Consider the following 27,787-nt stretch of genomic DNA (forward strand, 5'->3'; position numbering starts at 1 on the left):
TGTCTCTACTCATTTCAGCCTCTGTTTGCACTCAGGCTCCTTGTACAAGACTGAAAATATATAAAAGTATATACTAAATATACGAAAAGTATAAAAGTGTATAATTTCCACTGTTGCATTGCTGTGCCCAGTGCCCTTGGGTTACAAAGACATGCCAGGTCAGGGATGGAGCTGCAGCCGTGCCAGGCTGGTCCCTGCCCAGCAGTGCAAGCGCTTAGAAATGTGCAAAAAGCACATGAACGGGCCAGCCCTGCACTGCACCAGCTCCTGCACTTAATTTCTCAGCCTCAAGCCATCGGTGTCAATTTTGGGCAGTAACAGTTGACTTTATCCTAAATTAATTCACGCGCAACTGGAGCTTTGAGAACTGATCTCGAAACCCTTCTGTTCAAAAGACAGACATTGGCTAAATCTCTTCCACAAATAGTGTCGTATATTAAACACTACAGCACGAATGTGGTTGGTTTGGGTTTTTTTAAGGAATGTCGATTATTATTTCCAACTTTGAAAAATGCTAGACTGATTGAATCTAATGAAAATTACTTCAAATGTAAATAGATTTGTTGAATCTAATGACATGGATTTTATGTAAACTGAGTCTAAATGGGAATGTTCATTGTTCGGTGAGTTACCTCCTGCTTACAGTGGGACTTCCACAGGGGCAGACAGAGGCAGGTACTAAGCCCATCCAGTTCTTAACTCCTAGTGAGTTGTTCTGTAGTAAAACCACCCTTAATACACATATAAAATATAACATCCGTGCAAATGTTGTGAATAGCGCTGTGTTGGTTAAATATTCAGTGTTGAGTAAGTCTGGATGACTATAAATTTCTAGGATCTGGCAGAAACAGGTAATACCGTTGTAGCATAAAGGCTCTGCAGGGTTCCTACACATCAGGCATGTTTTCCAGCCCTGCAACTGGATGGGGGACCCCAAAAGTGGGATGTGTCAGAAGGGCAGTGCCCACAGCCACCACTGCTCTCTGGCCACACTGCTGTGTGGTTGCTTATAAGGACCTGAGCAAAAAAAACAAGCCACAAGTTCCCAAGCTCTCTGCCACAGAGCTTCTCCTCCCCAGGGGCAGCATCTTTATATATAGAGAGAAATCAGCTTTTGTAATATTTCATCTTCTTCTGGTTAAAGGTAGAAAATAACTTGTGCTTCTCTATAGGCAAAAAGAAAAGCAATTGGAAAAGTCCGGTTTCACATTCCATTTATTAAATTAGGGTGTTTGAAATTGCCAGAGCCCCCCTCACTGCTGCTTCAAGGATCGTACATCTGTGCCCGTACTGAGCGTGTATTTTGCGGGAAATCCTCTGTCAGCTGAGTCTGCTTTCTGGTACTTGATGCCTAATTGATGGTTCTTAAAATGGATCTGTCCTTTAAGCTCAGTCTTTGGGATTTGGCGAGGAGGAAACTGAATCATGTGCTCAAACCTTTTTTTGATTCCTCCCTGCATTACCTATACCCAGTGCGCTGGGCTCTTCTTGGCAATGCTTCGTGCAGAAGCTGCATGGGCGGAAGCCTTTGCGACAGCAGGAGGTCTGTCACGTTTGTCACAACCGTTGTTCCTCTGGAGGGACACCATTAAGGCACCAGTGATTTGAGATCGTTCTTAAATTAGTGCTGGGAGGAGAGAGGGCTCTTTTGGGCACACCTTAGACCTGGAAGAAGCAAATCCTCTCCTGGGTGTTATTTATTGCTTTGTTTAATAGCACTGAAGAGTTAAAAAGGCAGCTGTTAAAACAGCAGGCACGTTCCCTGGGTTGAAGGGAACTAAAAGGAGGATGCCCCAGTGTAGCAATTCTTGTTTTGCAGTGGCTGCCTCTCCCCCGAGAGCATACACACACACCTAGAAGCCGTGTGCGAGTGCTGCCAGCTGTCCCTTTACCCTGGGAGCTGCACGGCAGTGGGGTGGCACAGGGTCCTGCCTTCCGTGCGGGATCTCCCAGAAGATGCGGTGATTCATCGAACCTCACAGATCCTGCAGACCATGCCCAGGTTCAAGCCTTCATTAACAGTGGCTGCAGAAGCAAATGATCATTTTCTAATTTTGCCAGTTACGTTTTTGAAATTCACAGTGACGTTCTGGGTTTCTGTTAGTGCTATGTTTCTTCTGCCTGCTCCAGATTTCTCCTAATTGAGTCAGCGCTGGCTTCACCACATTTTATTGCTCTCATTTATTGCAACTACTACCTATCAAATTAATTGCTGTGTTTTGACAGACCCAATTTACCTTCCCATTATGGCTCCTGTTACTATTGATGAAATGTGGTTGTCAGCTGCTGTACGGGGGATCAGTCTGTATTGAGAAAGCCTACCCTGTTTTCCAGCCTTCCCAAAAAAGACAGCAGAAGAGCCCTTGGGGCCATACTGTCAGTGTAGGCTAGGCACGAGGAAGCCAGCGGGGACAGGGAGGTTAGAAAGTGGCTGACCCAGGTCTCCAAGCAGAAGCAGCTTCTCACAAAGCAGCTCACAGGTACCTGCCTCGTGGTGGCTTTGTGCTGAGAGAGTCCCAGGGCTCGGTGCCGTAAGCCTGCTCCGAAATAGGGCAACCAGGTTTACAGCATCGTTTTTGACTGCTGTAAAGGGAAGTGGCTGCAGGGTGGGTTTAAATTTGCTAGATGTTTCTGCTAAAGGTGCTCCCTTGGTCTCTGCTAGTGCTCGGTGTCTGTCTCTCCAGTCCCAGGAAGGGTTTGGATAGGTAGCACATAGGTGCTGTCAGAATAAACAACTAAAATCCGTATCAATTGTCACTGCAAAGAGAACTGCATGTCTGGTGGGAAGAGCCATGCCCCATGGTGCAGGTGGGCATTCCCCGAATCCACCTAAGGACTGAGGCACCGGCTGTGGCACAGGATTTTCCTCTGGCAAAGACCCACCAGGCAGTGGCCCCGTGCCTGTGTGGCTCTACTGGCACTGAGCTCAGCCGCCCCACGGCACGCGGTGGGGGTGCCGTGACCGTGGTGGGACACAAACCCCCCAGAGGTGCCAAACGACGTGGACCAGGGAAGCACAGCTGCGCACCAGCGGTGTGCTGGAAGCCCTCTGGAGCTCTCGGCAGTGGTAGGGGCTGGAGTGGGTTTGTACCAGTGCTACCAGTGCCCGTCCTCGGCCATCCTCCAGGCTGCAAGTGGATGTGACCGATGCTCCATCCTCCATTTCACTAGGAGGATGCTCGCTAGGCTTGTTCGGTACAGAAATACAAGCTTCTTTGCCTGCTGCCATCATCTTCATGATCACTTTCTTCCTTTGTCTCATTGTTTTGCTCTCAGGGACAGGCTCCTCTTAAACCCATCTCTATATTTGCATCCGTCTTTAAGGTAATTCAGTGTTCGTGTTTCCCCTGGGTGCTATAGAAACGTGTGTCCCCTCCTCAGCCTGCGTGATTTGTGTGGTAGCGAGAGTGTTTGGCTCCATCCTTCCTTCCTGTAGGAGCAATTTTACTGCAGTAATTCCGTGTGCCTGATGCTAATGCGTATGTATGCTCTTTTTATTAGGATTATTCGTGGTTCTTTGGCGTTTGGAGAGGGAGGGGTGGAAAAAGCCACTTGGGTTTTAGCAGGGACTGCTGCTCGGCCCCACGTTCGTGGAAGGAGTAGCCACAGAATTTCGGAAAGGCTGAGGTATATAATTCAGGCTCAGGTTTAATGTTTTAGGGGTTATGCAAAAGAAAGAGATGCCCATGTCGGCTGCTCCGTGCCAGCACCATCCCACCTCCGCCAGGACCTCACTAAAACATGGCCATCTGTGTCCCACCAGCTGCACAGCCCCTTCTGGGGAGCAGTTGGTCCAGTTAATTCTGTTAAATAACAAAACGACATTCCGTGCAAACCGTGACAAACTGGTTTCTAAACATCTGGGTGCGAAGTCTCAGCATCCAGCGCTTAGGTGGGACACAGCCTCCCCCCAGGCCTGGGGGCGTCTGGGCTGAGGCACCAGGGAAGTCACCAAATACCTCTGGGAGCAGCGCCGCCACGCTGGAGGCTCGGGCTGGCCCGGTTCATCGCTCCGAGGTGAATGGATGCACCAGAGCCAGGGTGCCACCTTCTCCAAGGGAGGAAGGACTTGCAGAGATTCTCCAAAAATAGTTAGGAGAAGGCAGGAGGAGGAGGATGGGGACTGACGTGGCTGGTGCCACTGCCTGCGGCTAAATTTCTCATGGAGAACTTTCCAAGAGGACTTCACCAGCCTAGATGAGGGCAGATTATTGGTACTCAATGGGTACTCAGTGGAGGAACTAAGCACTTACCAGGGTGTGTTTGTGTGTATATGCTGTGATTTGGCTCTTTGTAGGTTGTCCCACTCCATCCCTGTCCTGTGCTGCCTGCGTTTCAGAGGGAAGTGCTGTGAGGCTTGTTCCTGGCTGGGCACAAAACCCTGTGTAAGATACTCAGTGGTTGTGGTCTTCCCGCAGCTGCTGTGGTTAGCAGCAGCATGGTCTCCTGGATAGTTGCACAGGTTAGGCTTCACTCACCTGTGCTTTACAAAATGTCACAGAAATCCAGTCTTATGTCTTAAAAAGAGTTATTTCATGGAAATTCATGTCTAGCGGCAGGTCTCACAGCACAAGCCCCGGCTCCCATGCAGACTGCTCTAGAGCACTGACCTCCCACCTTATGTGCAACCCACGTTTAGCTGCTATTTGCCACTGTGTGGGTATCGTGTCACCCTGTTTTGTGTTGCACCCCTCCTTCTCTGCCAGAAGGTGTTTGGAGAGGCAGAAGGTGCTTGGAGCAGGGGGAGCACTGAAGGCACCGCAGGCACAGGCTCGGCCGGGCAGGGAGCAGTGCTGTGCCAGAAAACACCGCTGCTGCTACACGGGGTGATAAATCATTTCAAGAGGGTGATGACAGGCTGTTCCTCAGCCTCCCCTATGGGGAAATGGTCCACGCTGCAGGTTCAAGGTCAGGTTTATCGCAGGGCTTTGCTGGAGCAGAGAAGGGAACATGATTTTTGATAACGTCTGTTTTTTTCAAAAATCCGTATACAGTGTCGTTCCCAGCCAGCCAACAACCCCAGAGCCCCGGCTCCTGGCCACTCTGTGCTCCAGGCACACACAGCGGTGCTGGTCTCCGCTGCCGAGCTGGCTTCCCCACACAGGCCGGTTCTCCCATGGCCGGGTTGGGGTGAGCGAGGCTGGACACCCCGGGGGATGCAGATGCTCGGGGTGGCATCACCTCTGGCGCCCTGCGGATACCGTCACGCCTTCGTGGTGGGGAAACGGGCGCGTTGGGTGTGAGTAGCCTGCCTGCCACGGGTGCATGGGTGGCACCTGGAGGTGTCACGTTTTCTCCATTCAGCCTGGAGCAGGGACAGCTTTCCCTGGGCAGATCTCAGTCACGGGCTGCCTTATGGCTGGCTGGCCTGGATGGAGCTGTTCCACCTCAAGGATGCCCCGGAGCGCGATGCTGCTGTGCTTGTGGCTGCCAGCGCGGCTGGGGCTTGGCACTGGCTTTGCTGGTGCAGCTCACAGCCCTTCAAAGATACCCAGCCTGAGCCAGCAAAATGCTCCATCAACCTCAATGTCTCCAGTCATGCTTCAGAGTGATGCCCTCAGGAGCTCTGAGCCTTTCCTCCTGCTGGCAGGGGTAGGGTGTCCCATCCCATCTCTGTCCCATCCCATCTCGGTCCCATCCTGCTGCAGCAAAGCTCAAGCCTTCTACATAAGCAAACATCAGAAATTAGGAGTGGGAGGAAAAGGCTGAAGGTATCACGGTGTACCTACAATGCCAGTAAGTTACCTCAGCTTTTTGAAGGTGTTTTTTAAGGTGTGTTTTAAGGACTGCTGCTCTCAGGTGCTGAGCTGTTTTAGGGACCAAGCAAACTCATAGAAACTGAAATCAAACAGCTCTCATGTAGGGAAAACAGGGTTCTGGTAGAACCATTCCATTCTTACTGCCATTTACAGCGGGGCTTTGGAGAAGCAGTTTATGGTATCAAGCCATCACTCTGATATTTAAAAAAAAAAAAAGAAAAAATCAGATTAAAGGAAAGCAAACCAGAACTCCCCAAATACAGACCAGATAATTTGGAATCATTGCTGCTGCTCTGCAAGACTCCCTCCAAGAGCCAGGTAACTCCTCATGCTGCTGCAGCCAGGAGAAGGGCATTGAGGGGAGTGCAGAGCTCAGCCTTCAGGGCGCGGAGTCCCAGCCAGGGCACAGGTACAAGCTGCCCATGCTGCAGCGCATCGAGCTGGGATGTTGCTGAGCTGTTTATGCAGTACCAGCACGACAGGCTGCTTCATTGCTCTTCCCTCTTAATACTGATGTTGTTGACCCGGGTTGCTCATTGGAAAAAAACACCCCCTGCTTTATATCTTGCATTGCTGTGTGCCTATAATCTCTTTATTTCATGTCATTCGTGTAGAAAACAAGGGAGCAGAGAAGGCAGCAGGGACCCAGAGCTGCCCGACGTGTGTGAAGATGAAGCTACATCCTGAAGCTGCCTGGCTGTGCAGGCTGGTCACTCACGTGCTGCTGCTGTTGTATCCATCATGGTGTTGTCTAGCACCCATCTGCCCTCATCACCAAGTCTGGGGCCTGCAAAGCAAATAAAAAAAAAAAATTAAAAAAAAAACCACCACAACCCAAAAACGGACCAACCCAGAAAACCAGAAAGGAGGAACAGAGCAGCAATAAGGAAAAGAGGAGCCCTCGGGCAGCACGGCTGGCAGGGGGCTGGCTCGGCCTCGTGGGCGGCTGCGTTCTTCATGCAAGGTGTCTGTGCACTCCTCCGTGTGTGCCTTGCTCTCCACTTGCGCTTCACGTGTGGGCTTTGTAGTTGGGTGTCTTGGCCGATGAATGCGGTTTTATTTGTAACGCGAGGAACCAAACGTCTCACGGGTCGGTCGCCCTGGAGACTTTTTTTTTCCTTTGCTTTTTTGCATTCTCTATTTTAAGCATCAGGGAAAAAAATCATTACATCAGAGTCAGGTTTTATATCAGAGGGTAACTGTTTTATTTAATGCACGGGTAAAGCACTTCCGTATATCCGGACACGGTCCTGCTCCTGTTGGAGCTGATGGCAGAATTTCTATGGATGGTCCTGCTCCTGCAGAATTTCTATGGATATCAGTTAAAGGAGGATGAAATCTTGCTGTTGGAGCAAATGCTGTCACTCTCTATGCCTTTCCTTCTCTTTTTTCCCTTCTCTTCTTACCCCTCAGTTCTTGCACAGTGTAAATCCTGCCAGCGTCGGTGGCTTTAGTCAGGGCAGCGTCATCAAACAGAATCACGCGATATTCCCAGTAACGTGCAATGAGCCTTGGAAGGTCACAGAGACCTGGTGCACTGGGATGTGCTGTGACGTGGAAGGGCTTAGTGCCCCCAGGGCATCTGCTAGCCAGACGTGCTCTTCCCAAGGGGCTGGGGCTGCCCTCCATCCCCTGCGCCCAGCCCTGTGCGCACGGACCTTGTCCTCAAAGCTGAAAAGAAGTAGCAGCTTTGGGGTTTATTTTCCTGAAGGATGATTTCCTTCCCCTCACTCATCTCTCAGCTCCTTTTAAATTACGTACCTGATGCTCGTCAGCTTTAATTTCCTGATAAATGACCCAAACTGGGAGAGCTCCCTGGCATGCCAAATGTTGGTAAAGGGTTTTTAGACTAAGGGAAGCGACAGAACACAAATGAGATCAAGACTTGATCTTTTGGGTTTTTAAGGCTTTAATTTTTAATTTTATTTTAAGACTGTCATTTTGATGCACGTGCTGATGCTGCTATTTTATCCATAGTTTGCTTCTAAACTTGGGATTAGAAGCTTCATCTCTACCGTTTGACAACAGGTGAGAACTTGCACTTAAAAGGGCAAAGGCAGCTTTTTCAGTGGCTGTTGACTATAAGGAATTTCACTCCTACACTCAGAGTAAAAACCAGTAATACCAATCCATCAAAATATCCGTTAGCATTTTCCCTTGAGCTTTATGGGGTTTGAGCATGCCCCTGGGAAGCGCATGGGATTGGACTCTTATTTTATAGTACTTAAATAAAGGACACGACAAAATTTGGTTCCTACTTCACCATAGTGTCTTTTTTCAGGTTAATCCTGAGGGTTTGGGACTTTTTTCCCTAATTTTTTGTGCCAGGGGATACGTGCACGAGGGTTGTTGGTAGCGGCTGGTGTACTGGTGTTGCTGTTCTGTTCACTGCAGCTGCTGGGTGGTTTGCAGCGTTTCTGTACCTGTGCTACCAGTGCCCGTCCCCAGCCTGCCACCTCGCCTCGCTCATCTTCAGCCACCTCGGTGGGATGACCAGAAGCAGTCACCAGCCGGAGCTCTGCCCTGCATCTCACCTGTAAATATTGGCAAATGGGGAAATAATATCGCAGCGAGTGTGTTTTATCAAGGGGACCTTTTGATTTTTAAAGCAGGCAAAAGTGTTGGATCCTGTAAAGGTTACTGCTCAGGGCCTGCGCTCTGCATTGCTTGCAGCCGGGTGGCAAATCCTGCCTGCATTTGTGTGGCTGCAATGGCTGTGCGCTCAGCATCCTCCGCGGGCCTGTGGCTCTGCTCCGGCTGCATGCCATGATGCATCCCGCGGGCTGGCGCTTGCATCCCGCTGCCTTGTGATGAAGATGTAAGCACCCAGAGGAAGGGATGGAAGATGGTGATGAGGACTTGGCAAGCCTGAGAGCGCGGGGGGGGGGGGGGTCTGCAAATGTGGGAGGGGGGACTGGCCAGGAGGAGCCATTGCCTGCGGAGGGGATGGTCTCTGGATGCAAAGTGGTGTGTGCTGGGGACAAAGTGCTGGGATTGCCACCAGGTCCTGCTGCGCGCCAGGGACTGAGCTGAGCAGCCCCGGGGAAGTGGTGGGAGCAAACTGGTTTGTGGAAAAATGGACCTTCTCCAGCGGGTGTCCTGGGGGCTGGGGCTGGCTGTGGCAAGGACAGGCTGCTGGCAGCGGGAGGAAGGCTGTGGTGCTGGGTGAGTGCCCAGCCTGCGTGGGGAAGCGACCTTAGGTCAAGGGCATGTCTCGGGAAGTTGCCTTACCCCTGGGAGAAAAGGCAGTACCTGTAGTCCTTATCCCCGTGGGACTTCTGAGGTCTAAGCAATACTGGAGTCGTGCTCAAAGAGCTCTAAGACTGCAAACATGGGGATATTTATTGTATTTTTAATATATGGTAAGAATAATTTGCTAATTCGGTCAGTGTTTGTGGTTATTCTCATGATGCCCAAGAGGCTGGGAGATAGGGGGGCAAGGCTGCTGGAAGGCTGTTCTCAGCCTCAATTAATGCAACCAATTTAATTATAATTTACCGGTTATGTCATGCTTCTGTAGTGGTAGCTGAAATGTCATTTCAGTTTTGGAGAGAATGGGTATTTTTTATGATTATCCCCAAATTGGTTTTGAAACAGTTGCCCTTTCGGCTGAAAGAAATAATTCTGGAGCTGTTCCCAGAGGTCCAGGGAGCGACCAGGGCTGCACAGCTGAGCTGGTGTCACACCTTGGTCCCCAGCCAGCCCGCCAGCCTCTGGGGTCAATCCTTTACCTCCCAAACTCCTCTGTATTGCATTGCGGATGGCAGCCTGAAACCATGCCTGAAATGAAATGAGGAAGGTGCAGCAGCAGCAAGAGAAACGCTCGGATTTATCCAAAGGCTTGGTAAGGTGACTGTAAAAACACGCATCTTGCTTAACTGCAATGAAATTTTTACGTACGCGCACGTTAGGGCAGCTGGGGGCAACTCTGTTTTGCTCTGAAGAATGGAAGAGGCTAAAGAGATGGTATTTATTTGAAAATAAACATCTTTGACAAGCCAGCCCTTTTATCTGTCGAGGAAAGTCATTCTTTTTAGCTGGATGGCTAAATACTTGTGAACACGGGGACGGGGTCTGGCATGACAGGGCAAATCTGAGCTGGCATGGGCACGCACTGATACTTCTCTGCATACCCTGCATTTTTGCCCTCCAAATCCTTGCTTGCCCCTGTTATTCCTGGAGTACCAGCATCCCACAAAAAGAGGTACTGGGATGCTCTGCAGTGTGTCAGCGGGGTCTGTCGTGGGGAGGGCTCCTCTTTCCCCCCGTGCGATGGCAGGCTCGGCTCTGGTCAGCTTTGGTGGGCTTTCCCAGCTTGGGGATGGCCTGGAGCGAGAGGCCCGGAAAGAAATTTCTCTTTTGGGGACATGCCATACCTTTTTGGTCTCCAGGATGTCGATTTCTTTGTCTTGTTCAGTTCAGTTCAGGAGATAGTGCTACGTAAAAATCCTGGTTTAGTGTCTCCCGTCTGGCACGGAGGGACGCTGCAGTGATATCTTTAACCCTTTGGGCAGGAATGTGTCACTGTGAATGTCACACTTTGCAAAGAAATGAGCTTTTCAGCATTTTAACGATGCATTGCAGCATGTGAACACATGCACAGATCACCACTCATGGTGTTTATACCTCAGCTCCCCAGCCGTGCCCATGCAGGGGCTACGTGCGTTTCCCAGTGGCACAGCCTCCAGACACGGTAGTGTGGGCAGACGTGGTGCAGTTGTGTGATATGGCCCCGGAGTGGGAGCAGGTCCCTGGAGCGGGTGTGTGGAACCGAGAGGGTATTTGCAGCGAGCCTGTGGCTGGGGGTCCGTGCTGCGAGGGGCAGAAGGAATCCCTGGGAGCTTTGGCTGCAGCGCCGTTGCTCCAGCCCGATCTGTGTAGGAGCCTCTTCTCGCAGGAGAAGCTAAACCACCTGCAGCAGTCAGTGCGACCGTGCCGTGAATATTTTTTTTATTTTTTCAGTGCCTTGAGACACAAGAAGCAAGCTGCTCAGCAAAAAAATGGGCTTTCTGAAAGGTCAAGTGGCACATGTCTGTGACATGCTTGTCAGCCTTCGGAGGGTGGGTAAGTCAGGCGTGTCCTTTGCCAGTCACGGTGGCATCAGTTACTCTCTTGTTTGTGTCACATCTGGGGCCAACATCTCCTGCCCGGGTGGTGGCTCACTTTTTGCATCTTGCAGGTTGCAGATTTGAGAAATCGTTGCGTTTCGGAGCCAAAGGCGCACCTGGAGATGCGTGCCGAGGCCACTGCAGGTTTGCAGGCACAGGGGGCTGCAGCCTGCCGCGGGTACCAGCACGGGCTGCTGCCCTTCCCTGCTGCAGAGAGATGCTGGGGGGCTGGAGATGGGAAATGGGGTGGCTTTGGGTATCTCCTCCTTGCATGTCCCCTGTGATACACCATGGGGGGGACACCTGGTAAGTGCAGGGTGTCTGGCGAGCCCAGCATGCTCCTGCCACTGTGCCCCATTCTGTGCCTGCCCCGTCTGCTTTGGCAGGTCTCCATCTCCCCTGCTCCGTGCCAGAATTTGGCCCCTGAGCCAAGCAACAGAGTGCAAAACCCACGGAGGCTAAATACAGCCCCGGCTCCTTGCAGCGCAGTGTTGCTAACCCAAGCTGTGTTGTTTTGGGGGTCCTAGGGAGAGTGGTTTGACAAACGCTGCCCTGGAAAACATTCCCAGGGAATAAAACAGGGAAAGTGGGAGCAGCCAGGGGTTGGCCATGGGAAAGCTGGTCTTGTGTACGGCTGCATCCGAAGGGAGCCCGGCGGGGGGACAGCGTAGCTGTTCCCTGCAAAACAAATTGCAACTCCATGAAATTACTCCCTGGATGGGGTTTAATTCCTTCTTTATCGCCAGACTTGCAAGGGGAGCTGGTGGGAGGAATTTTGTGTTCCTTCAGCACAGCTCAATGTCCTGAAGCCGTTGGCAGCCCTGAGGCAGGGGCTGAAGGAGGTTTTTCCCCATCTCTGTGGTGGGTGGCCAGGAGAGCTCCTTTGCTCCCTCTGGCTCAGCGCTGTCCTTCTTGTATCTTCTCCAAGAAAACCAGGAGATTTGTCCTGCCAGCCCAGGGGCTTGGTCCCAGCCCCTTGCAGACCCAGGCTCTCTCTAAGGGTCCCACCTGCCCTTGCTGGTGCTCAGAGCCCCTTGTCCCCCACCAGCTGCAGCGAGGAACAGCCCTTAGCTGGTGCTTTGGGCTCTCTTCCACCGAGCAGCGCAGTCGGGTACATGAGAAGCTATGGCATGATTTCAAGTGATGCTTTGATGGTGCAGCTAATGCAGGAGATTCAGAACAAACGCGGCAAGGACTGTTGTTGTCTCTCTGGTGGTGTCTCTGGGCAGACTGGCTGAGCGAGCTAAAAGGGTCATTGGTGGTCCTGGACAGCTTTATCAGTGATTTCCAGACGTAGAGCCCACGTCTGCTGTGTTTTGCTAGGTGCTCAGTATCGGTGTTCTGTTCTGCTGCAATAAAAGAAGGTCCGTCTCTGGGATGGGCGATGTGACCTTTGTGTGGGATGGGGACAGCGCGAAAGGCAGGCTCCATTCTGCCCCGAGAGGACGGGGATCTCACTAAGTGTGACAACATTTGCAAAGGAGGAAGGACAGTGCTGGGGGTCCTGCTGGGAGCTTGGGCACCTTGGGTACCTTGGGTGTCCAGCAGGAGTACTGGAGCCTGGAAGGCAGATTGTTGTTTTCTGTGTGTGTATATAACTTAGCTTAGGTACCAAACTTCGCTCTACCAGGGCACACTCTCAGTGGCGTTTGCTGAGCACAGCACTGAAAAGGATTTCTTTTCTGGCCCAGAGCCTCCCACAGCAGACCATACTTGGACCAGGTTCCTCCCAGCCTGAATTAACCTGGATTATCCCATGACCCTGTTGCTCTGAACGCAGCCTTTCATGGGACGAGGGAAGGAAAGGATCTTGAGAGTTAGTTGCTGCCTGTCACCTTCCCTTCCTGAAGCAAAGCCATGTACGCTCAGGGTCGCTGCTAGCGGACACCCAGGCCCCAGGCAGTGACCACAAGCCATCAGTCAAAGCATTCCAAAAAAACTGTGTAAATTCAAGAAAGAGTAAATTGCAACTTTTGAGGATATAATTGGGATCCTCTGTGCCGTAATTTTGCTGCTGTCTTTGATTTACAGGCCTGTTCTGTTAGGATTTAAGTCTCTCGTTATACTTGATGTTAAATATATGACTCTGTACGTACTCTGCTATAATTCAAGCATGACGTATATGCACTCAGTACTGTAATGGCACGTGGCTGTTACACTGTAAATATGTACCATGAATAGAGAGGCTTATTTTTTGCATGCTTTTGTACTCTAGAACTGAAGAGAAAATGACAATAAAGTCCACAGAGACGACAGTGGGTGTAAGTGCAGTTCCAAGCGGCGCTTGTTGCTGGCTCTTGCGTGCTCTCTGCTGTTCGAGCCCTCTCTGTGCTTTGAGCTACAGCAAAGAAGGGGCTTAGAGGGTTCCCACCACTCCTTTCATCCCTGCCCTTTCCTTGTTGGGCTTTTCCCTGGACAAAGAGACTCAGCGACCCATTGCGCTTCGGTACGGCATCACCAACGGTTACAACATCTCGCTGTAACGGAACCTGTGAGATTGGTCTTGCCTTAATGGCATTTGGTTCCAAAGGAACATGTAATTTGCTTTGGAGGGGATTGCCTAGAGCTAACTCAGCATGGTTTGTGGAAAACTCAGCAAACCCTGGGCTTGCCTGGTGCTGCTGGGCAGGACTGGGGCGCTGAGCCCACGGTGCTCCGGGGACCTTGCTCCAGGGCATGCAGAGGCACCATGCCCATCTCATTCTTACAATGCGTATAAAAAAGAAGAGGAAAAATAAAATGAACCACAAGGTGAAGGCGTCTGTCTCATCACCTGTCATTAGTGTTCTGCCCAAACAGGCAGCTCATTCACGGGTATGTAAATGGCTAGTGCCATTTTCACATAAATGAATGTGAAAGGACCCAAGGGACAAAGTGGCAGTGACCCAGCTCTAGGGTCTTCTCTGCTCACCGAGATGTCCTGGGCTTTGCTGGTTCCCCTGACACCTTGGCAGCCCGTTGCCAGCACCGCAGTGAGCTGCCCAGGAGGAGCCGAGTGCCCTGACCAGAGGGGACAACCGGCCGGTGTGTCCCTGGCACAGCCCAGCGCTGGCGGCACGGCATCCCCTGCCTCGCTGCCCTCACTTTCCCTCTGCCATCAGCGGTCAGGGGACAGAAATAGGGACACCAAACCCTTTCCAGCCAGGGATGGTCTTGGGTCCAGGTCTGCAGAACTGACCCGACAGCAGGAGTACACGGAAAAAGAAGAAACCTGGAGGCAATGTCTCCCGAGGTGTGTTTTGTCGGTAGAGCTGTGCTGTTGTCAGGAGAGTATGTGCTGGGGGTGAAAGCTCAGTTTTGCTGGACCAACATTGTTTCTAGATGCTTCAGCAAAGTCTCCAAGTGTGGGCAGAGCTTTGCAAATCCCCACCTTCCCCTTCCTCCTGCCCCGAAGAAAGCAGGAGCCCACTTTGTGCTATAGCCAGTGGTCGTGTGCCGGGAAATTCATCCCATCAGCAACATCCCTGCCTGAGCCAGTCCTTCCCTCTCCCCCGACAGCTGCTGGAGGATGGCAAGGCACGTCCCTGCCTCATGTTAGGATGTTACAGCTTCGTTTTCAGGTCCAGCTCGCAGCAGCTGGCTGCACACCGCAGCCATGACTGGTGCTTCCCAGCCAACCCCACTAAGCCAAACCCTTGCTATTTATTTTGCAAACGCTGAGCAAAAAGCACTTCGTGGCCCTGTCACTTGTAACGAAGGATAACAGCAATTACCAACTCCTAGGTGCAGCCCCAATTAAAACAGAGAGGGGTTTGGCTTGCATTTTATAAGCCACGTAGCTTTATTTATTGCCTGGGGATGTTTCTTTCGAAGAAGTCCAGTCTTTGCATTTTTTGTTCAGGGAATGGCCCTCTCCGGGTTGGCGATGGGAACGGGTGCCTGCGGCTCTCTCGGATCACGGCAGGGATGGCTGGGGCTCAGTGGCTGCAAGGGGCACAGGCTGACTCGCTGCTGGAAAAGCGGGGGGAGCTCCATCACCAGCTCCTGCATGCTCCAGGCAGCCACTGAACATCACTGCAAACTTTTATCGTCCTTCCCCCCCTGCCCCAGTTGTGTTTCCTAGCTTGTTTCTGGCACCCCAGCGCCAAATGAGTGACCGACAAGCTGTACCCTGCTTATGTGCCAGGTCACTCCGTGCTGCAGCGATCCCCACCAGCTGGGTAAGGAAGGTGCCGCTTCGCCTTGTGCCAACGGAGAAGTGATTTGTGTGATAAGCTCAGAAAAACACGCTCAGATGTGCCCCAGTGCCACAGCAAAGGGGCTGGACCCACCGCAACCACTACCAGGAAAGGACGGAAAACCGCTCGGTAAGAGGGACCGGCAGGAGCTGGGGGTGCGAAGGGGCACATCGAGCATCACTAATGCGCCGGCACTTTTGCTGGGTTCATGCGATTGCCCACGCCCGTGCCAGGTGGACTGATACCCCAGTGTTTGAAGTCACATAGTCGCTTGTTCCCTGGGGATGCTGCATCCTGGTCCCACCTCGGCAAGGCACATCGCTGCTACTGTCACGCATCCAGCCCTGAGACGCCATCAGTGACGTGTCCCAAGCCAGTAAGTGTTCCCAGGTTTATGGTCGTGTTGGGATTTCACTGGGACTCGGTCTGGGGTTTGATCCAGCCAGGTAAATGGCTTGAAAGCCACCCCTCCTCATTTTCTTCTAAATGGGCTGCATTTCCAAATGGATTTCTTGAGCAGTAAATTATAATTTAGTGCTTAGTATAATATTCATTAAGAGCTCACTTCTGCTGTAGCATTATACCAAATACTAATTATTAGAAATTAAGGTGACAGGAGGGAATAATACTCTGAGTTGTGTAAGTAGGAGTAATAACAGCCTGGGAGGGATAAGCAAAGCAAAGCAAAGTGGGAGAATTTCCTTTCTACAGGGAAATGAGAGGCAACAAAACCCCCAAAGCAGGCATGGAGCCACGGCTGCCTGGGCAGAGGGTATGCTGTGAGGTGCCGGGCAGGACAGCTGCTGGGGGGAAGGGGACAAAAAATAATTAAGCAGAGGAGTCACCGTTGTGGGATCATTGGGTTCCAAGTGTCCGGTTTTGGGGCATCTCTGCCTGGCAGCATCCATACAGGGAAATGAGCTCCAAAGGTTCACTCTTGCCTTGACATTATTTTTCTGCTTCATTTGCTTAGTTTATTATGATTTTTTTTTTCCTCTTCAGGCTGAAATTAAATTTCCTACAATGATTTCCAGCAAAACACAGGAAGATGTTTCTGCTGAGTCTGGTATTAGATGCCAGCATGTGTCCTTACAAGCTGCAGGTTTGGGTGCTGGTAAGCAGGTGCTGCCTGGGTTTTGGGCATGGTCCAGCTACAAATGGGTGGTGGTTTTAAAGCAAAAGTTACAGCCCAGGTGGAGCTACACCACATTTTGTTGTGCCAACTTTGGCCACTACCGCCACTGAAAACTGACTGCGGCATCGGTAGGATGGACGAGGGGCAGGATGAGCAGCAGGGGAAGCACCCGAAGCCAAGCAGGGCTGTGTGAGGGACGTGTATTTTCCTGTCCCCAGCGAAGGGGGAGTCATCAGCCCTCAGAAGACACAGCCCCAACCGAGTGTAACCCCGTTATGAACTTCACCCTTTATTATTCGTGCTGCTCCACACCAAGCTGCACAGCCGCCTCCGAGGCTCCCCTCCAGCGCAGGCTGTTTAGCCAAGCTCCCTTTTTCCTATGGTTTAATTAGGGGGAAAAAATGACCTTGTATGTGAAAGTGATCCCTTTGTTGCCAAACATTTCCAGGTTTTTTCTTTTCTTTTCGAAGTAGGAAAAAGCCATTTACTGTGTTCTTTTCTACGGCCATTTCCAGGGAGGTCCAGCAAACACAGCCAGGAGCCATCAGCAACCAAGCCCTGACCGAGTTTCTTCGCTTGAGTAAATCAGTGTTTTGCAGCTAATGTGCTCCGAATGCCCATTTTCTGTGCCCCATTTATTTTCACACAGGGGCTGGGGTGCAGGGGAGGCAGCAGCAGGGCAGCTCTCTGTAAATCCCACCCAGGCCCTTGGCGCTTTCGCTCCCATCAGATTTTATGGGGTGTGATGTGCAAAAACATTAGGGGAGAGCTGCCGGGCACACCAGCCCGGAGACCTCACGTCGCCCGTCTCCCTCCCTCCCTCCCTGCCTGTCAATCTGTAATTTTTTTTGGCAGGGGAGGTTTCTCAGGGCTGTTTCAGGAAGGGAAGATGCTCTTGCTTAGCCTGGGCCAGCCAAAATCCCTGCCAAAGAAATTTTTTTTGGCATAATAGGGTTTTTTTTTCATCTTCTCCCTGTCCCATCGGTCCCTTCAGCCCCGCTGCGGGATGGGGACGGCAGCCCCGAGCCCTGTGCCAGCGAGGGAGGGACTGACCCGCTGCCAGCTTGAGGTGAAGCAATTAAAGCATGTGGCTGCCACCAGCGTTTCCTGACTGTAATTAAAGCTTTTAACGAGGAGACATATGGTAACCCCTCCCCCCCAGCCCCAGGCTGGCATTTTGCCAGCTGTGGGTTTATTAACAGCTGCTAATTACCCCATCATTCAGCCTATACCTAGAGAAGGGCTGCATCGCCCGGCCCCAAGTGCTCAAATCAACTGTGAATGCTGCCCAAAACAAATATTTTATATCTTTTTTTTTTCTTTTTTTTCCCCTTGCATTGGGAACTGAACCCCCAGGCACTTGGGCATTCTGGGGACATGACCACCCCTGGGACACGGTACTGGCTCCTTCCTCGCTGTACCCGACCCCCTCCTCCCTGCGCAGGGGCTGCCAATCTGACTGCATGTCCTCGCAGCCAGCGAGCTTTTTCTGTTCCCTGAGGCGAGTTTTGCTGAAAACCTGACCGTACTGGTAGCTGCAGTGGGTTTTGAAGCCTTCCCTCACCCTGAAGACCCCCCAGCCCCAGCGAGCCTCTGGTCTCCTGCGTATCCCCGGACCAGGAACGCGTATTATCCTGGTAAGAAAACTGGTGGCTTTGTTCCCCCTAGTCTCAGCTCTGCTGCTGGGGTGTTTACTGGTGACAGTGGGGCTGTTTGCCCCCTGCGAAAGGCTCTTGGTAATGCGTTACAACAGCTGGTTCTGTTTTTTACGTTGTGGAGTACCTGGCTCCCAGCCTGGGGCTCTTTGAATCTTCCAGCTCCACGCAATTGTGTAGAGAAAACGAGTATTAAAATCAACCAATGGAAGTTTCTTTAAGGGCCGGTCCCAGGTCCCGCTCCTGCAGCAGTTTGGTGCCATCCTGTCTCTGCCATCCTTGTACTGCACCGCTGTCACCGACGGGACATGTGTCACGGCCATCACTGCTCCAACGCACTGAATCAGCCTCTGCGAGGGTTGGGAGCCCATGGAGAGCGGGGTGAGGATGGACAGAGAGGCCACTGGGGATGGAGGCGGGGGGTGCAGAGCTGCTCACCAGCATCTGCACCCCAAGGGGCCCCACGGACACCTGAGCACAATTCAGGGCTGGGAATGTCCCTCTGGCACTGTCAGAACCAGCAGCTGAAGGACGAGCTGCTGCAGCAGCAGGTGAAGCTGACAAAAAAACCCTGTGGCCTTCACCAGATGCAATAACGTTGCCCGAGAGTGTGAGGTTAACCGTTCTTTTAAAATATTTCATTACGATCGCTCAAATGTTAGGAGCGCTGGTGACAGGACACCATTTTTGGGAGCAGGAGGCTGTGAGGCCGGTGCGGGCACAGCCCTGCCCGAGCCCGGTGCTCCCTGAGCAGGTCTGTTAGATATCTGCACCAGGAGGGCTGAATGTTTCAGATCAAATTTACTTACGTGACATATTTACCTACTTAACGATACAGGGGATTTTGCCTCAGTAGCACGAGACACTGAAATCACACATGTCGTGGTGTCCAGGCAAATCTATGACCCCCTGCTCACCCACCACTCCAGCTGGGAAGACTATACTGGAGAAGACCTTGGCATTGTGCAAGCTGTCAGTCAGGAGAGGAGAAAGCGCAAAGCTTTGAGCACAAATGAGTGAAAATAATTCATTTTTGAAGGAAAATACCCTGTATGGGTGTACAAACTCAGTATGTCCTGATCCAGCTTTCTGCAAACACGTGTGTGGTCTCTCTCATGGCACATAATGCCTAAGAAAAATGTTTCCTACAAATTAAGGGTAAAAGGTAAACCAACTGGTTTATCTGAGGAGACACTCGATAATTCTCGGTGACTTTTAAGTTACTAAGTTGTTTTCTAAACAAGCAAGTTAATTTTTTACCCGATTCCCTATTTTTTTCCTCCTCTGAACTCTAGCCTCTAACAGTCACTAAAGAAGTCTAGAGCTCAACATCAGAAATTAAATTTCCTCTGCAAGGATTTCAAGTGGCCACCGAGTCTCATGGGTTTCCAGGTGCACATCAAGGCAATATATAGTGGAAGATCCTGGGTTTGCCAAGCTGATTCTGTGGAAGTCTTCAAGCACCAGGGAAGAAAGAATTGCCAAGTGTATTTTATGCTTTTAACACATTTTATTATTATAATACCTTCTAAATTATTCACAAGTTTAATACCTTTCAAACACCTACACTAGCAAAGCAGAAATTAGTATTGATACTTCATGATACGCCTGTACAGGAGATTCAAAAGCTGCTGAGGCAAATGGACAGATGCACACAGACCGTAATGTATTTTGAATCAAGTACAGATAAAATAAGGTTATTTAAGTGACTTCAAAGAACTCAAGCACATCAGTCAGTCTTCACAACATTTTTACAGGAAAATCTGGTTAAACATGCATAAAATGAACTTTGCTATTTAGTAGAAGGACACTGCACAACAAAAATAAAATCAACTAGAAATATAAAGCAACATAAGCTAACACAGGACAAAATGATCAGATTGCTCATTCACTCCAGTGGCTTCAAGATCTTCGGCCTACAGAGCAGCATGCTGTCCCTGCTTAAAGAAAACACAAGCTACCTCTTTGCAAACATACATGGAGTGGTAAATAACCCTAAAATTCCAAAAACTGGGCTCAAATTCAGTATTGATGTTAACAGATCCCTTTCTCTTCAGAGCCCTGACAACAGCATCCGTCTTACTCATCTCTACGTGCATCCCGGTTGTCAGATGTTAAAGCAGAGTGAACAGGCACCTTAATGAGACACTGCCTGCGCCACACTGCTCCTTCGGCAAACTGGTGCAAAATCCCAGTATCCTCACTGACAAAAACACCGACTCATGTTACCTGAGCTGGTTTCAGGCTGGAAACTCACACATTCTTAGAAATCTTACTTAAGACATTCGTTTTTTTTCTAATAATCCTTAAAATAAACAAATGCTACATTGAGTTCAAAATTAACATTCCTAAGGTCAGGAAGGTACCCTTACAGCCAGGTTATCCAACCCAAAATTTGCTTCCAATCACCAGTTTCAGAGTTACATTTTACAGGTGTTTTTTCTCCCTCTGGTGCCATAGGGGGATGTTAAACAGACACAAACTGACACAATTCAACAGCTTTTAGTCTAGATCTTGACAGGATTAGAGAAGTAAGCCATTAGGGCAGATGCTTCTGGAAAGATAAGCCCTTATTATTTTAAGCAAACAGTCTAAATTATTTTTGTTGCCTTTTCAGAATTTTCATTACAACAACTGATCATACTTTTTTTATTTTCTTGCTTTTCTTTTCAACATCATTCAGTATGTCTTGCAGTTTCTTAGAGTTCTGTGCCAAGAAAGTAAAGCTTTCTTTGAAGCTGCTGATGCCATACTTCCTACAGGTATTCTCCAGCCCATCAAACCACTGCAAAATCTTCTCAAGCTCTGCCTGAACAACCTTTTGTTCTTCCAGTTCTGCATGCAGGGCCTGCCCAGCGGCCACCTCAGCCCTGTACTGCTCCTGCAGCTGGTGGACCTCATCCTGAAGGACCTGGAACTGTTCTTTGCTGTAGGGGTACTGCTCGTGGACCTTGTCCTCGGGCAGGAGTGTGTTCTTAGGGATGTTTAACACCAGCTGCAGAAGCATTTCTTCCATTGTACTGAAGAGTTTATCAAAGCGCTCCTTCATGAAGAGGAGGAATTTCTCCGTGCTTTTCCGGAGTTCGAAGGGGCTGATTTTGCAGCCGGGAAACTCGTTCAGCTTCTTCAGCATGACGCTCTCCACCAGCAGCATGGTTTCAAAGAGATAGTCCTGGAAGGCGATGTAGACACGCAGTATGCACGTCTGGGGAGTGAAGCCAAAGAACTGCGCCTCGTAGGCCATGGGATCGACCGACATGGCGGCGGCCGTACAGCGGTACGGAACGGAGCGAGAAATGCCGGCGCCGCGGAGACGGGCCTCGCTGGCGGCAGGAAGGCCGCGCCCGCAGCTGAGGGGAAGGCGGTTCCCACAGGAGGCCCAGCGCAGCCCCTACCTTCCGCGCCGTTCGCCGAGACACCAGGGCCGCTCCTCCCGCCCTACAGCCGCGGGCCGGGGCCGGTGACAGGGACCAGCGATCGGAGCCGCCGCAGCCGCCCCGTTCAGTCACCACTTCCCGCTTCTTTCGAACCGCCTCAGGCAGACGACCTCTCCGCCAGCCAATTAGCGACGGCGAGGGGAAATGCTCCGCCCAATCACCAAGCGCTCCAACCCCCGGGGCGGGGAAAGCGCGGGGAGCAAGCGGTCGCTCTCGCTGCTGGGCCAATGAGAGCGCAGCGCGGCCGCGACCGCTACCAGAGCCGATTGGCTGCGCCTGGAGATGGCGGCGGGGGCGGTGCCCGCAGGCGCAGACGCGTGGCGGAAGCGGAAGTGGCGCGAGGCGCTAAGATGGCGTACCAGACCTTCCGGCAGGAGTACCTGCAGGTGCCGCCCGTTACGCGGGCCTACACCACGGCCTGCGTCCTTACCACCGCTGCCGTGGTGAGTGCGGCTGCCTCGGCCCCGCTCCCTCCGGCCCGCGCTCCCGCGGCGCTCCCTGGGGCCCGGCCCGTGCGCGGGGACCGTTCTGCGGGGCCCCGGCTGCCGCCCGCCTCCTCCCAGGGCCGCGGGGGAGTGGGAGGCTGCGTGGAGGGCGTCCGGGAGGCGCGGTGAGGGTGGTCCGGGCCCGACCGGCGGGCTGGGCGGAGCAGGGTGCTTGGGAGCCGTGGTAGGGGTTACTTCAGGCGCCACCCGTCCCAGGGCCGTGGCTCTGCCCCGCGGGAGCCCTGGAAGCAGCGCTGCCGCAGCCAGCCCGCCGCGGAGCCTGGCAAAGGCAAAGCGCAGATGCTAACAGCAGCGTGAGGGGGGGTTCCTGGGGCTCAGTTTTGCCAGAACGCTGTCTGTGCTGACTGAGAGCTTCTCGGGCTCTTTTTGGTACAGAGTAAAGGGGGGTGTATGTTTTTTTCACGGTGTATTGATTCCATCAAATGTTCTGTTCTTTTTCAGCAATTAGAACTAATCACACCCTTTCAGCTGTATTTCAACCCTGAATTAATATTTAAGCACTTTCAAGTAAGTGTTTTCTGGAGTATGGGAGGTTTTTAAGTATGCTGTTGAGTTTGTAAGTGCTTGTCCTCTCAGTTTTAAGAGTTATGAATGACTATGAGTTTTCATATTGGAGATGCATTTTTAAAAAACATGATGAAGCTAGAGTGAAGAGCACTGTATCTTAGAGTAGCTCTTAGATTCCCTGACTGTAAAGGAGACTTCAGTTACATTGTTACTTGCTTTTCTGTTCAGACAATAATAAAAATAAGCTGTCATGTTTAAACTCCTTGTGTTTGTCTTTCCAGGTATGGAGGTTAATCACAAACTACTTATTCTTTGGACCAGTTGGCTTTAATTTTTTATTTAACATGATCTTTTTGTATCCTTCATTAAGTTTGTTTTCTTTCCCTGGAAAGCAGAGCTCCAGAGTACAAACATGTGGTATACATGCATATAGACAAAGGTTCAGTTCTGCTCTACCGTGAAGTTCCTGGGAATTTAGCAATGCTGACTTTGCTGATGCCATGAATGGACATCAACAGGATCTCCTTCATAAGTTGACAAAGAATTTTACCATTTTATTTTTTGTCATGTTAAGACTTTGCTGTACAAGTCTGATCCTTCAGGTTGGTTGTGACATAAAGGAGAAAATTCCAAGTAACTTTTTTTCTCCTGGGTTATCCTCTCCACTGAGTATCCAGAAAGAGCCAGTTGATGAAGTAAAATGATAAAAAGTTTGCATCTGAGCTGATGTATAATTGAATTCTTTTCTGCTTGGGATCTTTCTTTAACCTCATTTCCAATCAAATTTTCCTGACCTGCAACTTCAGATATCGTTACTGCCGAATGCTTGAAGAAGGCTCTTTTCGAGGTCGGACGGCAGATTTTGTATTTATGTTCCTTTTTGGAGGACTTCTAATGACCGTATCCTTTTTTTATTCCAAACTGCATTAGTAAAGCTAAAGATAGGTGAATGAGAACTGAAACCGTGATGTTACTTTTATCTTAATTCCTAGGTGACAATATATTTTGTTTGTCGTGCAAGAAATAATGGTATTTGTTAAAGTAGTTTTGAATGCTTTGTGTCTGATGCTGTTAAACACTGGGGTGGTCTTTCAGTCAAGTAGTAAAAAGCCTGAATTATGGAAATTATATTATCAGATAAAAGGCGACTGCTCAGTGTGTAATTGTGCTCAGGTTGTCTGAGAGAAATGCTGATGCTCCAGTGATTTCATGCTAAATTATACTTTAAAGATACTATTCATGTTGTGGGTACCTTGAATCCTGCTATAGGTGTTGAATTTGATGGACAGTAGGCTTAACTTACTTGAACCTGGGAATGGAAAGTTAGCACTTGAATGGAAAATACTGGATTACAGGTTAAGCTGTGAAATTCTTTTCATGCTTGACCTCCCAACAATTACTAAGTGAACTGTTTTCTTTAACTACCCATCACAGATTTTTGGCCTGTTTGTGAACTTGGTTTTCTTGGGTCAGGCATTCACGATAATGCTTGTGTATGTGTGGAGCCGCAGGAATCCCTATGTCCGTATGAATTTCTTCGGCCTTCTCATCTTTCAAGCCCCATTTCTACCCTGGGTATTGATGGGCTTTTCACTGCTTTTGGGGAACTCCATCATTGTGGATCTTCTGGGTAAGCAATTGCAAGAATCACAAGGACCTGTTCCTGCTAATGTTTTACATGAAACACAAAGTGTGGAAAAACCGAAAGGCTGAATGCCTTTTACTTAGTATTTGTTCATCTAGTATATTTGTAGCAGGCTGTTCTGATCTGTAAACATCATGGCATATTTTGTGCTCTAAAAAGTTGGAAAGAGCTTCTGATGCTTTGGCTTTTTATTGCTTGGAATCAGACCAGGTACATAACCCGATTGTGGGCATCGGACTATTGAAGTAAAATAGCTTATCTTACTGGTTTTATCAATTGTGAATAAGCCATAACATCAGTATATTTAATAATAATGACAAGCAATTTTCCTTGTATTAATGGCCTGTAGTGTAAGTTAAGCTTTTTGTCTGATGTTAGTGTGCTTCGTTGGTTTGTCTATCTATATCTCTTGTTGTATTCTTCTGTGAAAGAATTAATGTGTGGGTTATTTTCTTGAAAACTATGAAGCATTTCAAGTTGTAAAGGAGAAGTATTGAAAAATCACCATTTGTCTTTTCTTTATATACTAGGCATTGCTGTTGGGCATATATATTTTTTCTTAGAGGATGTCTTTCCTAATCAGCCTGGTGGTGGAAGGCTTCTGAGAACACCATCTGTCCTGTAAGTATTGGGGTCTGGTTTGGAACAGATGTAGGAAATGTGCTTGTATGGAAAACTTTATAATTCAGTCACAGCACCTTCTGGTGAATTAGGCAGCTTGAAACAGAATTGTGGTGTGTCTGTACTTACTTTTTTTTTGTTTAACTAATGTGTTGCAAACAAAGGAAGGAGGACCTTATGGATGTGTAAGTGGGAACTAACTTCTTCAGGAGAAGGGCAAAAGGGGTTTTTATAACTTGATTTCTTTGATAATGCTTCTTAGTCTTTGCTGAGTTGCCTGTGGGTGGCACCAAAGATGCATGTCTGTTAAAGAGTCCTGTTGTGTATGAACAGTGTGGCTGAGGTATTAAATATATTTAATATTTTTTTCTTCTGTAAATCATCCTCATTTCACAATTTTGGTAAAGAATCTTCAGTGTTTATAGTATTGAGTGTACTGTCCCTACTTAGTTCTCTCTTGTGTAGAAGGCTGCAATAATCTGTAGCGCTGTACAGCAGCCTGGGTGAGAGCAGCTTGCCTAAATGACAGGGCAGCTGAGACACACTGAAAGCTGGGCTCTGTGAGACTCTTAGAATTGTCTAGAGCTGAACTGATTCTCTTTTTTTGTTTGTTTTTTTGTTTGAATGGTCTGCAAAAGCCTGGATAATTAAAATGTCATATTCAGGCCCATGCTTGGTTTAACTGATGGGTCATAACCTGTTTGATTGGAGAAGTACACTGACACTGATAGTGTATTTTTGTTCGGTATAGGCTTTGTCTTCAGGAAGTAATTGTACCAGGTGATGGGTGCAGCTGTGGCTATGCTATTCTAACTTGGCCTCAGCAGCTGAAGGCTGTTTCTGGTGAGGGTTACCTTCATGTAAATGGAACTCTAGACAAACTGAGTGTCCAATTACACATGTGTGGTAAGGGTGTATTTGAGATTTCCCATTTTCACAGGGTATATGCACCTAGGTGCATGCAGGAGGAGTCTTAAGGCTGTTGGAGCAATGTGTGCTGTCTCGGTAACTCTTTTCTTTGGAAAAAGTGTCAGCCTGTCTTCAGGCTACCATTTAAATCCTTTTATGTGTCTGTTCAGAAAGCTGCTTATGATTCTTGTCTGGGTCTAGAACTGTGGATTTTTTTCCCCAGATGCTTTAATTTTCTTTGTGTTAGCTGTAATCCTGTAATACCCCTGGTATTTTCTTTTTTGCTGTTCTGAAATGTCTAGTCACTCTGGGTGAGAGAAATAATCCCTTTAGCTATTCTAAGAACTGTCTGGTTAAGCACGCTGTACTTTCAAGATGTGTTGGATATAATGATTGCTTGTGTGCAGCTTGCGATTTTTTGTTTGTTTCAAAGAATGTACTACCGTTTTGTTTCTGGATAAACAAATCTGTGGAGAGAGTACCTCTAAAACTAGTTTTGAGAGTGGCAAAATAGCCTACGAGATTAAGCATGATTCTTGTAATAAAATGGAAAATCTGAGTCTCTAATGTTGTCTCAAATGCAGTCTCTTCTGTGGATTTAAAGTCTGCTTGTCACTGCCTGCATCCTGCCTGTGAGAGACTGAGATAATACTGCCTGTATTTGACTCGTCGTTTGTCTGCTTTTCAAGATGTGAACAGCTCTTCAGTATCACATACATGTTTTGCTCCCTTATGCTGTCCTGGGAGCGCAGCACATGCTAGCTGCATGAAATTCTGCCCTACGCTGGAGGTGGAATTTCAACTTTCAGCTGAATCTTGTCAGTCTGGGTTGATCTAGGCACATAATTCTAGACCTTCTTCCAGATGGCTCCTAATTGACTTGTGACTTGGGTGTAGAAACTTTGGCAGGCTGTTTCAGAGGGAGGTTGCCTTTACCTGTGCAGAATTTGAGCAGTCTTGGTCATATTATGGAACGCGTATTCTAAAGGACCAAAAATAAAAAAAATCTTTTCTGTTTTCCAGGAAGGCAATATTTGATACACAGGAAGATGATCCTAATTACAATCCTTTGCCAGAAGAACGACCGGGAGGATTTGCGTGGGGAGAAGGTCAGCGCCTTGGAGGCTAATCAGTGTTTGTGCCAACACCCAGTGACAACTGGGAGAAAGTGACCTGAATGAAGTTCCATACCGGGGACACTCTCGTTCCCCGTCGCAGAAAGGACACTTTTCGACAGCTCTATGGTTTTGAATACAAGCACTTTATGAAATGGCAGTCTAGTCTAAGACACTTCCAGGCTACCAGTGTCTTTCCCAGTCAGGGAATGTATATTGTGCTGGTAATGAAAATACTAATCCAGTGGAGCCAAAAACTTAAAACTGGAAACAATTTCCTGTCAACTTCAGTTAACAAGACTATGAGTACTTGTTTAAAATGATTTCTAAAGCATTTTTTTCAAGTTATTTGATACAGGAAACTATATGGGAAACTTTACAGGGGACAAAACCAACTTTTGAGGATTTAACTAATTTTTTTATTCATGGATAAAACAGCTGCAAGATGGTTACAAGTGTAAGTCCCTGTTTTGGTGGCAAAAGGTTTTTTAATCTGAGATGCTATTGACTCCAGTCATGTTTGAATTGTAAGCAATACAACACGCAGCACAGTGCAGGCTGTTCAGTTTGCCTTTTGGGTTTCTGGAATGTGCCTCTGTGTGAATATGCTTGCAAGGCTGAGACTACATTTTGATGGCTTTTCCCCCCAAAGACCCTGTGTTCAGGTGTCCAGGTTTGAGTCTGACTGGTTTGTTTAAAAAAGCAGTTTTACAAAACTGACCTCCCCCACATGCACACTTCTAACAGTTACTAGATGACTTGGAGCACTACAGAAGAAAACTTGGCTGGAATCAGAACTGTTCAGATATTTCAGATGATGAGTTGAATAAAATGTCTCATGAATTTTTTTTTTTTTTGGTTAATACTTTGTATAATCCTGTAGTCTTGATGCAGCTGTTGAAAAAGCAGAGGTTGGAAAAAGCCAAGTCCCTGAAGAGACAGCATTAACGCAGTCTTTTCCCACAAGTGTCTCTTCAGAACTGCTCAAGGTGTTAAATGCATGATCTGTGTATGAAGTATGTTGCAGAAGGACTGAGTGTCCAACACGCGTCAGTGACAGTGGGTATTAAGCTTGAACTTATGTTGATTTATAAATAGCGATATGAGAGGCCACATAAGGAATTCAGAACGCAGCTGAGCTCGTGTTCAGTCACTCCTGAGATGCTACAGACTGTACTGGGTAGCTCTTTATTGATTATCTCATGGATAAAA

At 49.1% G+C, this 27,787-nt stretch overlaps 3 protein-coding genes across 4 annotated transcripts in view; 2 read left to right on the plus strand and 1 right to left on the minus strand.

Annotated features, from left to right (window-relative positions):
* The window catches only part of CAMKK1 (calcium/calmodulin dependent protein kinase kinase 1), a 99,673-nt gene extending 91,657 nt beyond the window's left edge, over positions 1-8,016 (plus strand). For both annotated transcript variants that reach the window (XM_080365391.1, XM_080365392.1), the window contains exons 16-17: positions 3,277-3,324; positions 6,374-8,016. In XM_080365391.1, the coding sequence (XP_080221517.1) occupies positions 3,277-3,324; positions 6,374-6,446 (121 nt within the window). In that variant the 3' untranslated portion in view covers positions 6,447-8,016. The remainder of the gene's footprint in view (positions 1-3,276; positions 3,325-6,373) is intronic.
* Positions 8,017-19,325: 11,309 nt separating this feature from the next.
* MIS12 (MIS12 kinetochore complex component) lies at positions 19,326-21,472 on the minus strand. The gene has a single exon (XM_080365500.1). The coding sequence runs from the start codon at positions 21,092-21,094 to the stop codon at positions 20,474-20,476; it is 621 nt and encodes a 206-aa protein (XP_080221626.1). The 5' UTR covers positions 21,095-21,472; the 3' UTR covers positions 19,326-20,473.
* Positions 21,473-21,574: 102 nt separating this feature from the next.
* Positions 21,575-27,423, plus strand: DERL2 (derlin 2). The gene is made up of 7 exons (XM_080365468.1): positions 21,575-21,715; positions 22,220-22,285; positions 22,567-22,640; positions 23,092-23,185; positions 23,720-23,915; positions 24,461-24,551; positions 26,484-27,423. Exons 1-7 carry the CDS (start codon positions 21,623-21,625, stop codon positions 26,587-26,589), a joined length of 720 nt encoding a protein of 239 aa, XP_080221594.1. The 5' UTR covers positions 21,575-21,622; the 3' UTR covers positions 26,590-27,423.
* The last annotated feature ends 364 nt before the right edge of the window (positions 27,424-27,787 follow it).

This window comes from Falco punctatus (assembly GCF_963210335.1).
Source record: "Falco punctatus genome assembly, chromosome: 1".
Taxonomy (NCBI): Eukaryota; Metazoa; Chordata; class Aves; order Falconiformes; family Falconidae; genus Falco; species Falco punctatus.